The sequence below is a fragment of the Nomascus leucogenys genome, chromosome 5, assembly GCF_006542625.1.
Source record: "Nomascus leucogenys isolate Asia chromosome 5, Asia_NLE_v1, whole genome shotgun sequence".
In the NCBI taxonomy this organism is placed as follows: domain Eukaryota; kingdom Metazoa; phylum Chordata; class Mammalia; order Primates; family Hylobatidae; genus Nomascus; species Nomascus leucogenys.
The window spans coordinates 87,389,354-87,404,776 of record NC_044385.1 but is presented as its reverse complement, the minus strand read 5'-3'; the positions used below and the strand labels follow the sequence as shown (position 1 = coordinate 87,404,776).

The following is a 15,423-nucleotide window of genomic DNA, read 5'->3' as shown; positions in this document are numbered from 1 at the left end:
TTTATTTTAATTCTCCCTCTCTTGCTAGCAATCTGTGGACTTGGCATCTGACTGGTGCGGCAAGGAAGGAGGCTGGTAGGCAAGCGCTACTGTGCCCAACCCGGAGGTGCCTCTTCGCAGTCTTCAGGAGCAAGTCCCCCATTCCAGCTCCTCTGGCAGGGTATGGAGTTACCTGCGTCCGGGGCAGGAAACCATGAATGTGCCCTTCTGCCCCCTTGCCTTTCTGCCACTCTTTGAGTTCCCGTCCTTAATTGAAGAGCCAGTGACTATTGGCTGAAGTTCCCCCAACGATTTGCATGAACGGAGAGGGAGTGTCTTCTGCCGCCCTCCCTTCAAGAGCTCTCTGACTGCAGCCTCCCAGGGAATGCGCGGCCGAGGGAATGCGCGCAGCTCGCGGGCGCTGGGAGTGAGCTGGTGTCCGGAGACTTGGCACCCGTGCCTGGATATGGGGCGTCTACATCGTCCCAGGAGCAGCGCCAGCCACAGGAACCTGCCGGTAAGGGTTAGAGTCAAGGATCCCCGCGACCCCGACAAGTTTCAGTATTGTGAAGCAGTTTCCACTCGGATGGTTTTTCAAACCTTCTACCTTCATCTAAACTTCACGGGAAGGATGGCGCGGGGAGGGAAAGGGAGTTTGGGATAACGTGTCTTCGTTTTAACAAGGAATAGGGAAGTCCTTGGGTCATGAGAGGAAGTTTCTGAAGCAAGAAATGTATCCAGATAAGGTGGAGGGGATCGGGGGTGTGCTCAATCCGCTTTAGATACGGGGGTTCGGGATCGTTTCCTGCTGCTGGCGTCTGGCTATGAATGCCTACTGCGATTGGCAAATTGTTTTTGCATAACCATTTTCCGCTTTTACTTTGCTTCCCCCTAAGGGAGGGGGATTAGTGACGGCTTGGTAAGGGGTGGAAATCCAGATCCTTTCAGTTTGATTTCAGATGTGTGCTAAAATAAAAATCACTCCTTCCGACCTAAGACCTAAAGTGTTGGAGGTGGAGGAGGGAGTGTTAGTATTTTTTCTATATTATCGTTATTGCGATTGTGGTTGTTTTTACGGTTCTCCTAGTAAGGGATGTAACACACTGCGTGTTCCAGCACTCTAATGGCAGAATCACTTCAAGGAGAAATAAATTGCCCACCTTTCAGCGCTCTCCACTACCAGCCCCCTCCCTCCCCATCACCTACTCTGGGTTTCCGTGTTGCGTTGCGCAGTCTCTGAGTCGGAATCCTCTCCACTCCGGCGTGTGTTTCCAGGGATGTTTTATGGTTTGGGATTCTGAATGTTAGCTGGATGAGGGTGGTGATGGGGAAACGAGGGGGGAAGGCGGGGGCGGAGGGGATAGAAAGTGAACAGCAAAATTAAGTTTTGGAGACGATATTGCCCCACTGATCTCTCCTTTGCAGCAGGGTTCTTCCCCGCCGCCGTTCTAACTAGAGGTTTTGCTTCTGGGAATGGGGATGGGGACAGCAAGGATCACAGGGGCACTAGTTTCTCTCTCGGACCCCTATTTCCCCCTGTGTGTAATGAGCTTTCTTCCCTCCCCCCACTCCAGCATCTGTTTCTGTTTTTCCTCTTCGTGGGACCCTTCAGCTGCCTCGCGAGTTACAGCCGGGCCACCGAGCTTCTGTACAGCCTAAACGAGGGACTGCCCGCGGGGGTGCTCATCGGCAGCCTGGCCGAGGACCTGCGGCTGCTGCCCCGGTCTGCAGGGAGGCCGGACCCGCAGTCGCAGCTGCCAGAGCGCACCGGTGCTGAGTGGAACCCCCCTCTCTCCTTCAGCCTGGCCTCCCGGGGACTGAGTGGCCAGTACGTGACCCTAGACAACCGCTCTGGGGAGCTGCACACTTCAGCTCAGGAGATCGACAGGGAGGCCCTGTGTCTTGAAGGGGGCGGAGGGACTGCGTGGGGCGGCAGCGTTTCCATCTCCTCTTCTCCTTTTTCTGACTCTTGTCTTTTGCTGCTGGATGTGCTTGTCCTGCCTCAGGAATACTTCAGGTTTGTGAAGGTGAAGATCGCCATCAGAGACATCAATGACAACGCCCCGCAGTTCCCTGTTTCCCAGATCTCGGTGTGGGTCCCGGAAAATGCACCTGTAAACACCCGACTGGCCATAGAGCATCCTGCTGTGGACCCAGATGTAGGCATTAATGGGGTACAGACCTATCGCTTACTGGACTACCATGGTATGTTCACCCTGGACGTGGAGGAGAATGAGAATGGGGAGCGCACCCCCTACCTAATTGTCATGGGTGCTTTGGACAGGGAAACCCAGGACCAGTATGTGAGCATCATCATAGCTGAGGATGGTGGGTCTCCACCACTTTTGGGCAGTGCCACTCTCACCATTGGCATAAGTGACATTAATGACAATTGCCCTCTCTTCACAGACTCACAAATCAATGTCACTGTGTATGGGAATGCTACAGTGGGTACCCCAATTGCAGCTGTCCAGGCTGTGGATAAAGACTTGGGGACCAATGCTCGAATTACTTATTCTTACAGTCAGAAAGTTCCACAAGCATCTAAGGATTTATTTCACCTGGATGAAAACACTGGCGTCATTAAACTTTTCAGTAAGATTGGAGGAAGTGTTCTGCAGTCCCACAAGCTCACCATCCTTGCTAATGGACCAGGCTGCATCCCTGCTGTAATCACTGCTCTTGTGTCCATTATCAAAGTTATTTTCAGACCCCCTGAAATTGTCCCTCGTTACATAGCAAACGAGATAGATGGTGTTGTTTATCTGAAAGAACTGGAACCCGTTAACACTCCCATTGCGTTTTTCACCGTAAGAGATCCAGAAGGTAAATACAAGGTTAACTGCTACCTGGATGGTGAAGGGCCGTTTAGGTTATCACCTTACAAACCGTACAATAATGAATATTTACTAGAGACCACGAGACCTATGGACTATGAGCTACAGCAGTTCTATGAAGTAGCTGTGGTGGCTTGGAACTCCGAGGGATTTCATGTCAAAAGAGTCATTAAAGTGCAACTTTTAGATGACAATGATAATGCTCCAATTTTCCTTCAACCCTTGATAGAACTAACCATCGAAGAAAACAACTCACCCAATGCCTTTTTGACGAAGCTGTATGCTACAGATGCTGACAGTGGGGAGAGAGGCCAAGTTTCATATTTTCTGGGACCTGATGCTCCATCATATTTTTCCTTAGACAGTGTCACAGGAATTCTGACAGTTTCTACTCAGCTGGACCGAGAAGAGAAAGAAAAGTACAGATACACTGTCAGAGCTGTTGACTGTGGTAAGCCACCCAGAGAATCAGTAGCCACTGTGGCCCTCACAGTGTTGGATAAAAATGACAACAGTCCTCGGTTTATCAACAAGGACTTCAGCTTTTTTGTGCCTGAAAACTTTCCAGGCTATGGTGAGATAGGAGTAATTAGTGTAACAGATGCTGATGCTGGGCGAAATGGATGGGTCGCCCTCTCTGTGGTGAACCAGAGTGATATTTTTGTCATAGACACAGGAAAGGGTATGCTGAGGGCTAAAGTCTCTTTAGACAGAGAGCAGCAAAGCTCCTATACTTTGTGGGTTGAAGCTGTTGATGGGGGTGAGCCTGCCCTCTCTTCTACAGCAAAAATCACAATTCTCCTTCTAGATATCAATGACAACCCTCCTCTGGTTTTATTTCCTCAGTCTAATATGTCTTATCTGTTAGTACTGCCTTCTACTCTCCCAGGCTCCCCAGTTACAGAAGTCTATGCTGTCGACAAAGACACAGGCATGAATGCTGTCATAGCTTACAGCATCATAGGGAGAAGAGGTCCTAGGCCTGAGTCCTTCAGGATTGACCCTAAAACTGGCAACATTACTTTGGAAGAGGCATTGCTGCAGACAGATTATGGGCTCCATCGCTTACTGGTGAAAGTGAGTGATCATGGTTATCCTGAGCCTCTCCACTCCACGGTCATGGTGAACCTATTTGTCAATGACACTGTCAGTAATGAGAGTTACATTGAGAGTCTTTTAAGAAAAGAACCACAGATTAATATAGAGGAGAAAGAACCACAAATCTCAATAGAACCGACTCATAGGAAGGTAGAATCTGTGTCCTGTATGCCCACCTTAGTAGCTCTGTCTGTAATAAGCTTGGGTTCCATCACACTGGTCACAGGGATGGGCATATACATCTGTTTAAGGAAAGGGGAAAAGCATCCCAGGGAAGATGAAAATTTGGAAGTACAGATTCCTCTGAAAGGAAAAATTGACTTGCATATGCGAGAGAGAAAGCCAATGGATATTTCTAATATTTGATATTTCATGGTGGAATGACACAGAGAAATGTTTTAACTGACTTTGGATCTTCATCACCTGAAAAAGTGTGTTGATGGCAGTTCCAATGAAGGACGACTAATTTATAACTTGTTCTATATTGTAAATAGCTGTTTACAGGTTTTTAAATTTAAATTCAGAGGTTATAAAATGTGTACAGCATTTTTAAGTGAAAATTAGTACTAACAGCTATAGGACTGTTATTTAAAAAAAAAAAAAAAAAGAGAGAAAAGCTTGGACATGGTTTGCAGCTTTCAAACACCAAGCAGATGATTGATAAAACCTGGGAGTAAGGTAAGAAAATGGAACAAATTTTTATCTAAAAATTCCTGTTACCACAAGAGGGCATCAGCTGTTCCTTTGCAGGGAACTGAGGTATTGTACTTGACAGTTGTACATGAAATTAATGAAAGAGTATATTTTAAATATATTGTTTTTAACATTAAACAAATATGAAATTAAAGTAAATTAAATTTCACCCTATTTAAATATATGATAAAAAAGAAATGCACTTGTAAACAGAATGTTTATTACCTCATAAGTTCATATATAGTTTGAAAGAGAAGGCATTAAAAAGAAGTGCAATTCCTTTTTAGCAAGGATAAAAACATTGCCTTGTGTTACAAATTCGACCTGCTGAAGAGTATTCCACTTTCTGTGTACTCGAATTGCTTTCTGTTTGCTTTACCACTGCACTTGCTATTATTACAAGGGAAATAGAGATATATATATATATATTCTTCGTTACAGAAAATGTAACTAGTTATTGTGCCCAAGAAAAACAGCCAGAAGCAAAGAAATGCTTCAATCCTTAGTTGCTTCATAGGCATTTATGACATTTTAGTGTTTTCACAACTTGTTGGTCGTACTTTATACTTGGGTTATATATTAGACTTTTATAGGCTTAAAATCATCCATCACATAAAAAAATAGAAATCATATTAAAAGTGAATTCTTCTAGAGGCTTGTGTACACTACTGGTTGTTTTAGTTGGGCCTTTTATATGAAAGTTACACTGTACTTATCTTTTTGTTGTTGTTTAGGTTTGTTGGCTGCCATTTCTGGCTTCCTTTCTTTGGTTTTGGATTAAGTCCAACAGTTTATTTGTAAGCCCTGCAGCAGATTTCTTTGATAATTTAGCTTTTACTGAATCTCTTGCAATGAAGAAAGCTATTTCATCAGTGATTTATCACTTTCAATTCATTGTGTGAGCTGGAAATATTATTTTATATGAGAGCTATAGCAAAATAATCTGTATAAACAAGGAATGTGTTAGCTCAAACTGGATCATTTTACTTTTTGGCATCATGCATCTGTACTGTACCAAAAGTGTTTATATGTCTGCAAATTAAAGGTATATATTTTCATAATTTCTTTCTCACTTTTAGCAGTTTATGTTTGAACATGGGCTTGTTATTTCACTGAAGTGCCTGTCACTTGTTTGTTTTTAGGGTTAAATGTGGGTAAACTGTAGTATTCTGCTATGCTAAAGTTTATATTGAACTAATTCATTACTCAATTAAACATTGGGTAAATTATTAAATGTGTGTGTAGTCATAGATATATATAGAGTAGAAAGAGAGTATGCCTAAATGTTTGATGTAAGTTCATATGAAAATTTGCACCCGTGTATGTGCACATGCATATTAATTTATTATAGATTTAATATCATTATACATTTTCATTTTGCCACATATTTATAACAAATCCTCTGTTAGCTGTGTTGCAATAGCTTACGATAATTTTTAAAACAAAAATACTCTGCAAAAAAGAAATTGAATGCAAACAGCCAAGTTCTTTTAGATTTGTATTAACTCATTTATCTTATTTTTCTTCAATTTCAGAATTTCAATAAATAAAATAATAAGTATATGAGGCAGCAATGTTTGTTACAAAAAGTAAATATATTTTTATTGGAAATTCCTTTTGTACAAGAGGCATCTGAGCTAAGAGACTAAGATCATTTAACCCCCAAAACTTTTCATTTATAACTGATATGTAGCAATGGAGGAAACATCTCTTACTAGTCATATTTTATTTCTTATTTTTTTTTGTAAAGAAAGGAACTTCATGAGATAAAAGTAACACTATTTATTTTTTAAGAATCCTCCATAAGTGCAATAATTTTGCCATCAGTATAAATAGCACAATTTTCTATTCATTTCCAAATTTGAAGAAGGCTCATGTGTTTTGGGGAATGGACTTTATCTCCAGCATGAGAAATGCCTGTAACATTAATAAAAATATGTATTTCGGAATAACTTCTTGTGGCAGGATTTCCTTTACAAAAACATCTCATTCACACTAAAAACATTAATAACAAGGAAAGCTAAAGTAAATTAAACTCAAAGATAAAAGCCCCTTTTTACTGACACCTTGAGCTAGAATAGTTGCCAAAATGTATGCTAATCATGGCAATGTTGTTAGTTGAGCTGGCACAAAAATAAATGTTCCATTCATTAAAACCCCTAATATCCATTTAACAGTTTGTGAACCAATGATTTCTCTTTGCCCAATTTAATGAAGAAGAGATTGCTGTGATCTTTGCACTGCCAAATTCACTCTTACACTACAGAGAAAATTGTTCATTAATTTGAATTGGGAAGTTTAAAACCAACATAGCAATTTCAGCTACAGGGAAAAAAACAATTTACGTTATTTGACTACTTAGGGTAGATTTCCTGACCCTATTAAAAAAAAAGCTCTCCTGGCAGTTAGGCTTTCATCAATGGTGGTTGGAAAAGAAGAGAAAAATAAATTCTTTTTAAACAGTTTTGTAGTGTTGATGCATTAAAAAATGTAAATTTTTAGTGTTTTAGATGTTCTACATGTATTTTAGGAAAACATCAGGCGTGATTTTACTGTGAAATAACATCACTAGAAACAATTTTTAGGAGTGGGGTATGAAGTTGATTTGATTGCAGTAAGATCTCTCACAAGGTTTCTAATTTGTGCTCCCAGACAATGTCTAAATTGACAACTATAAAGGGGGAAATTAAGCAAGCCTCTCTCCTCTGCAGGTTCAGGTTCCGATCTCTCCTCCTGAGGTGAGGACTCTGTGAGGTCCTGATCCCTGACAGACAGTGGAGAATGTAATGAAACTGCAGCACCAACCAGCTGGTGTTCTTCAAATCATTGAGCAGCCTCAATTCATGGAGGCCAGGGACATAAATACCTGAGCATTTTCATCCCTCTATGGTAAATTTGCTCACTGAGAAAAAGCAGTCGAAATTGCCACAAAATACCATATTGCAGATCTAGGCATTCTCTGCCTAGCACTGTGCCTTTATGTGCAAGTAGTCAACAAATATTTATTGAAGAGAAGTGATGGGCCCACAAGAAGACTCAAAACAGAAAAAAAATAAATTAAAACAATTTGGATTTCTGAGCTAAAAAGTCCCAGCACAGTATTTTTTTTAGTTATTTCTATTTCTAATAACAAATCATGTATATTTTTCAGATAATATATACATAAATACACAGCCTATAATCATTTTTAAATGTCACTTTTTGTATATAATTGTCCTTATATAGTAGCATTTGTAAAATAGACTCCTAAACTAGGAACGTCTTCCTTTAAGGATACAAAACAAAATTGAGTGAACTTTAAAACTTAACCCACTAATGTCAAGAAGTAGGAATACCGTGGTGATTTCTAAAAAATCAGTCATACAGTCATTTATCCCATACATATTTTAGTACCCATATTACAAGTCTTTTAATGAACTTACATCATCCTGTGGAAAGCCAATAAGAAAACCAGTTTCAAAACATATGTGATAAATGCCTATTGTTTGGATGCTATGTGAGCAGGACTTAACCCAATTTTGGAAAGTCAGAGAAGGCTCCCTAAAGGAGTTGATGTCTATTTTGAACCCTTCTCAGAAGAAGTTATGAGCTTGAAAAAAGGAAAAGTTAGCCAAGAGAAAATGAGAGAAAATGGCAGCCAGGAGGGAAGGGCATTTGAGTGGGGAACAGGAGGCAAAGCACACATGTGGGAGTGAACATGTCATGGTTGAAGAGCTGCAAATATTGCAGTTTTCCTTTGCTAAAAGGATGAAGAGAATAAAAAAAGATTATTAACAATGAGCTGGGAGACATAAATGTACAGCAAATAATGAAGAAACTTATATGCCATACTTGGAGGTTACAATTTTATCTGAAAGGTAATGGAACTTTTAAGAATTTAGACCAGAGAGTTTATATTTTTAAAAGATCACTTTGGCCACCTGTACAGCTTGTATTGAAGAAAATTCTGGATGCTGGTTATAAGGTTTAGTGACTATTTAAGTGAAAAATGGGGACTTGAACCAGAGAATATAAAAGAGATCTATTATAGAAGGTAATATAGGATATAAATAATGTATAGCTGATTAAACTTGTGATGCCATAGGAGTTAATCTGCATGGGATGACCAGAAAGTAAATAGTTTTCATAATTGGCTTTTGAGCTTATTGTAAAAATTTGAAAAAGATACAGAACTCATTTACTAAACATTAAGTCAGCAATGAAAGTGTTGGAGCCATAACCCCCTTCTCCAATGTTGAGTTTTACGACACAGATGGAATTATAAAGGCACTAATTTACCCAGTTTATTTCATCTTTATGATTGTCAGTCCTCTTCAATTTAACAAACATTACTCTGTGCCCATGTGACAGATATTCCAATATGAGGTTGACCTCATCAAGAACGTTTCATCTAAGCCATTTATGGTATTTTACTTGTAGTTGTACTAAAAATAGACACATGTAGAGGAGTCCTTCCTGTTGAAAACTTAAGATAATAAAATGTCAAGTGGATAACTTAAGGTGTAAATATAACTTCAAGTGTTATGTGAATACCAAGAAAGAATGATATGATGGTTGTAGGCAATTCTTAACAAGATCCAGGAAATATGACCAGGTGAAATGGCTAGTTAGAGCCAAGAAGTATGCAGGTATTGAGGTTTAACATCACCATTTTAAACATTTAACATCATTTTAAAACCCAGTGAAGTCACTTAGCATGTCTTATGCTTCAAGTATCATGTTGTTTAAAAAGAAGAATTTAATAAGAACCAATACCAAATGGTAGAATTTTCAAACTCAGGCTAAATAAACATTTAGCAGATGTAAAAACAATATTATATACAGTCCCAGCTTCTAGAAAAATCTGATTTCCCCTCCTAAGACTCATCTATGTGTAAATTATGAACTTACTGTCTCTTTCATGGTGTAATGAAAATTAAATGAGATAATTCATGCAAAATATTTTGCACAGATTGTGTTCCACAAATATTAGCTTAATTATTGCTATTGCATTTAGGTGGTGTCTCATGGGAGGTTGTCTTATCCATTTATTTGCTCATTCTTTCACCAAGCCAATATTTTTATTACATAAAACAATTCCATAAAGTTGATAGTGTTTTAGATTAAAGGCCTATATATACTCAATATGCTCTATTTATTCAAATTATGCATTTTATAGACACTTAGACTTTTTTTTTATTCCTGTGACAAGTTTATCCTTTCTCATCTGGAAATCTCATGATGGTCAAGATTATTATTTCACTGCACTTAAGCATGGGTGACAGAGCAAAACCCTGCCTTAAAAAAATAAATATTATTATTTAAATTACAAAACCATAGAAGTAACTTAGTCCAACCTCGTCTTTTTACAGTTGAAGAAACTAAGACCTAGAGAATCAAGAAAAAAAAAATTAGCAGGGTGCTTTAAAGGAGAAGACAGCAATCATAAATGTAAAAAATATTCAAAACTCTGCGAAAAATAGCTAGCAGAGTTACTTTTCCTTCAAACATTTTGATTAGGACATATCCTTTAATTTTACCTTTATTAGAAAGTTAACCAAAGTAATATTTACAAAGGCAATATACCAGGTGTTAAAATAAATTTTCTGAAATAAAATCTCATCTAAAAATGAGGTCCATCAAAATTAATTATTAAAATGAATTATTAAGAATCATATTTATCCTGCATGTACTTAGAGAAAAAAGATACAATTTTCTAAATGAAGTTATTTGTACCTTCTTAAAGAGAAAAATATATGAAGAATAAATTTATATATTTGACAAATATAATAATTTTTATAAAATAGTAAAAATAAAAAAACTTTAGAGAATATGTGAGAATAATCAAGAAAAGTTTTATGAGACTAGCAGAAAAATGGAAGGAATAAATTTGATTCTAATATGTGAATAAATATTTCTATAAAATTCACACATAGATTGTAGAAAAGGCAGGCTCAAGTGTGAATACAAAGGACGTGATTGATTTGAAAATGAGAGCGGGGGGTTGTTGGTTAAAGGAATTTTTTTTAAAAGCAGAGAAAAACAAGTTTGTCATTAGGTAATTTGGAATCACTATATAGAGAGGGAAAAAGATGTCAGTCAACATATTTTTAAATTCAAAAAGAAAAAAAAAGAGAAGGACCAGGCTTACATTTAATAAGGTAATTGAAGGTAAACTCAGGATAACTGAATGTTAGGATCTCAGTAAATCACAAAATGTTACAATTCCAAGGGAACTTGGGATCATTTTCTTACTCCTTGCAGTTTTAGGGTCCAATACTCTGAAGCTTCAACAAAGATAAACACTATTATCATCAATGATTCGTTTACTAAACATATTTACTATTAGTCTGTGCTTATTACAAGCAAATCATTGTGCTGTACACAGGGATAAAATTTTTCTCCATCAAAACAATTATTCTCCAGCTTGGGAGAGCTAACCTGAACCACACATATATAGGAATGAATATGTTCCTCCTCCAGTCTACCCCCCACCTGTAGCTCTTCCATAAGCACCTCTACCAGAGAAAGACAAGAAACTATGACAGATAAAAGAGCTACTTGGAGATGTACCCTATATATTCGAAGTTAATAGAGGAGAATATCAGTATATATGAATTACAAAATTAGGGTTGGGTGTGTTCTATGGCTAGAATAGGCAAATCTAATTTTTTACTTTTGCTTTTATATATTTCTTTTATGCATTTGAAATATTAAAATTCCCTATAGCTCCAAAGTTTAACTTTCACTTAAATGATCAAAGAAATGTTTGTACTGAGATGTGAACCAATTACTCTCTTTAAAAAGATCATATGCTTACCTTCCACAATAATTTAAAAATAATTATTATATTAATTGACTTTACATATTTACAAGTAACCCTGCTACTATATTTCAAAAGAATAGCACTAGTTTTTATTTTGCAAATATAATTATATCACCTCAATTTTATAGTTTTGTGTAAATTTTTTTAAGGTAATTTCTTGGCAACGTGAAGTTTTGATTTAATGGAATGTAAAACGGACTTTGCAATTTGTTGCATAAATATTTCAAATAATACTATCTTACAGTATTTTTCGATGTTATAATGTCTGGTGAAACGTATGATGAAAGGACATTTTAATATTAATGTATAAAATCACTGCAGATACATTCATTATGAAGAAAAAATACTCTACAGAAGGTAATTCTAAACAATTCATAGAACAAAACAAAACACCTTAAAGGTAGAATAAAAAGAGCAAAGGAAGAAAATAAACTAAATATTTTTTTGGATTCTAAAAATAAAATTATTTTAGTTTTCTTTCCGCCCCTAAAAAAGCATCATCCACCCAGCTCCTCTCCCACTTACCCACTGCCTTATTAAATTGAGAAACTAGTTTCCTTCACATTTTTCTATTCAATTATAATATCTAAACATATTCAAAGTCAAATGAATGTGAGCAATGCTAACCATCAACCAGGTGCTAAAAAATACTGTTAATTTATGTTGAGACAGCTTCCTGTTTATGATGCTTTCAATCATTTTTTTAACAGTAAAAAGTGCCATTTGATTTACAGAATTTCTTGCAAATAGCAGTTAAAATTCACTGCAAACAGAAGAATTTCAGTAACATTTATTTAGTTTATCCCTAAAAGACTTCCAAAGCATTTAAATTTAGCAAAGCCAACTACCCTGCATATGTCCAATTTCTTGAACTAGTCCGAGAAAATATTATTATCCTGTAAAATCACTACAGAATGTACCATTCCTCAATCTTATTCGTAAATGTATTCAGTCCATGAATGCACAGATTTCTGAGTAACTGAATATAAGAATAACTGAGTTTATGTTGGCCTATAATTCTTTCAAATAAAGCATCTAATACAACTTAAGGGAATCCAATTAATTCCTTTTTTTGTACTTTATGTTTGACTCAGGACACCCTGGTTTAGATGCCATGTGACATAACAATATTTGCAATCAAATCATTTGATGGGAAATGCTATGTTACTCAATTGAAGATAAAATGCCTTAGCATTAAAACTATGTGTATTGGAAAAGAAAGGTAAAATCTCTGACAGTATACAAAACCTCTGTCTCATGGAGCCAGGAGGAATTCTAAGACACCAGAGTTTTCTTCTCCTTTCAGCTTCCTTGATCATATTCAGTCACTATGCTGTTGCTCTTTCATAAAGTAAGCTCAATATTCTCACAATCACCATTTATCAATCTAACTGCAGTGGGCATAATAGTCCCCCAGAGATACCCATGCCTTAATTCATAGAACCTGTGACTGTTACATGGCAAAAGGGAAGCTGCATTTACCTTGCAGATGTAATTGACATGTGGACCTTAAAATAGGGAGATTATCCAGCCTTAAGGAGATAAGCGAGGCTCCCAGATGACAGTCAGGTAGGAAATGGAAACCTCAGTCCAGTAACCACATGCAACTGAATTCACTGACAATCCGAATGAGCTTGGAAGAGGATTCATCCACAGATCTCCCAGAAAGAAACACCACTCTACTGACACCTTGACTTCAGCATTGCAAAGCACTAAGCAAAGGACCAGCTGAGCCAGTCGGTAACCAAACTTCTGACAGGATTGGGGGTTAATAAATGAGTGTTATTTTAAACTGCTAAATTTGTGACAATTTATTACAGCAGTAATAGAAAACAACTACACTATCTTGAAAAACACATAACACATCTATTAAAGGCTGAGTTCAACTGTCTCAGTTTAACAAAATACTGTTTTATTCAGGTAACTTTTACAATACGTGTTTTAATTTTTATGATACAAAGGTGTTAAATACATATCATTTTCTAAGTTTAAAAATCTTGTAATAATCAATGTAAATATAAATGGAAATTAAGATAGCATATTGTGATCCTACTGTGTTCCGGGCACTGTAACACTGCCAGTTCCACTCTATGTTCATTTCACTTTTACTGACAGTCACAGGCAAAAAAAGGAAAGAAAAAACCAGAGGTGTTTTTATTTCCATAAAATATTTTATCAGTTGATTAAAGCTAGGATGAATAGCTCTGAACTGTTGAATTCATCTCAAACCCAATTTGGGATGGGATTAGCTGAATGATATTTGTCATTGAGATACTGTGGGTGGATGTGTTTTGATTGCATATGTAAAATTTTGCCCTCATGAAAACAAGATACTTGTTAAAACGTATGGTTTTTATGTTATTGCAGACAAAGTATCTTTTCTAATGAATGAGTCTCCCTAATCGATGGATTATTTGAAGTGGTTTATAATCTCAACTTCTCTGAAAACAAGCACTTTCAGGAGGTTGTATGTTTTTTACGTTTTTTAATAGATTCTTATTCTACTTTTCTATCAATTCTACTTCCAATTCAAAAGCTGCTTCACTCTATAAAATAAATTTACAGTAGAAGACGAAGTTCATTAGAATAATTGATTTACTATGCATCAACTTTTTATTGGATATTTACTATTGGCATATCCAATACATAATACATAGGATGATATTATACATTGCATTTTGTACTAGTAAAATGATACCATTTTGCAAGTGCAGTTCAAATGTTTTGGATTCATATCAGAACTCTTCTGATTGAAAGGCTAAAATAGTCATATCTTTCCTCATTTTGCAGAAAAACAAATATCATTCTTAAACTGGTACATTTCTTTTTTATTTCATGTCAGTCATTTTTGATGACTTTAGAGTATTTGTCCTAACATTTATCTTAAAAATGTGGGGACACTGTTTCAAATAAATTTAAAATCCAAATGGGCAAAGCATATTTCAAGAATAAATTTTTCATAGAGCTACTAAATATTTGGAGTGGGGAAAAAGGTATCTTAAGCAATTATTAAGAATACAGTTTTAGGAAGAAATTGGAATGCTCACTCCTGGGACTAGATATCTCATTTCTAAATGTTGCCTATGTTTTCACAAAAAAAAACATGTCTTTCTCATCATTTTTTTAAATTTTTAAAATAACCCTTTTTAAAAAAAGAGTTGATGTGTGCATTATAGGAAACTGAAAAACATCAGAAGCAAAGAACAAAGTAATCCACAATCACATAGAGTTTACAGTTTTATGTGTTCTTCTAGGTCCTGTCTGTATATAAAACAACATCCAATTTTATGGGACTGAGGTTATACAATATGTGTCTTGATTTTTCACATATCATGAATATTTACTATTTCAAAATCCCAAAGCCATATGAGTATTTTGATAACCAAGAATTCATCATTTGTTTAATCACCTGCTAGGTAGAACAATTAACCTGTACTCAGGTTATTCACCTACAAAATACATTTAGGATGTGAATCTACAAGACTGGGGGTTCTGCAAAGAGATGGTAAACCTTTTTCTTCTCTTCCCAGAAGTTTGGTTGTTGATTAAACATGAGCCGAGTATGTGATGATGATACTCCCTGAAGGCCTTGAAGAAGATAAGCAACTCCAGGTGTATGTCCCAGGAGTCCTTCTCATGCTCAGATTGGGATGGGAATCCCATTTAGTCCATTTGCACTGCTATACCAAAATACCATACACTGCATATCTAATAGACATCAGCAATTTATTTCTTAGAGTTGTGGAGGCTGGAAATTCTAAGATCAAGGCATCAGCAGATTCAGTGTCTGGGAAGGGCCTGATTTATCATAGATGACACCTTCTTGCTGTGTCTTCATGTGATAGAAGAGGCAAACAAGCTCCCTTGGACCTTTTCTGTTGATGTACCAATTGCATTTATGAGAGTTCAGCCCTTATGACCAATCATCTCCACAAAGGCCCCACATCCTAATATTATCACCTTGAGGGATAGGATTCCAACATGTAATTTTGCGGAGGACACTAACATTCA

The 15,423-nt window shown here is 36.8% G+C and overlaps 1 protein-coding gene across 1 annotated transcript; it reads left to right on the top strand.

Annotated features, from left to right (window-relative positions):
- PCDH20 (protocadherin 20) lies at nucleotides 1–5,668 on the top strand. Its single transcript, XM_030813477.1, has 2 exons — nucleotides 1–496; nucleotides 1,554–5,668. The coding sequence occupies exons 1-2, from the start codon at nucleotides 365–367 to the stop codon at nucleotides 4,278–4,280; spliced, it is 2,859 nt and encodes a 952-aa protein (XP_030669337.1). The 5' UTR covers nucleotides 1–364; the 3' UTR covers nucleotides 4,281–5,668.
- Nucleotides 5,669–15,423: the final 9,755 nt, after the last annotated feature.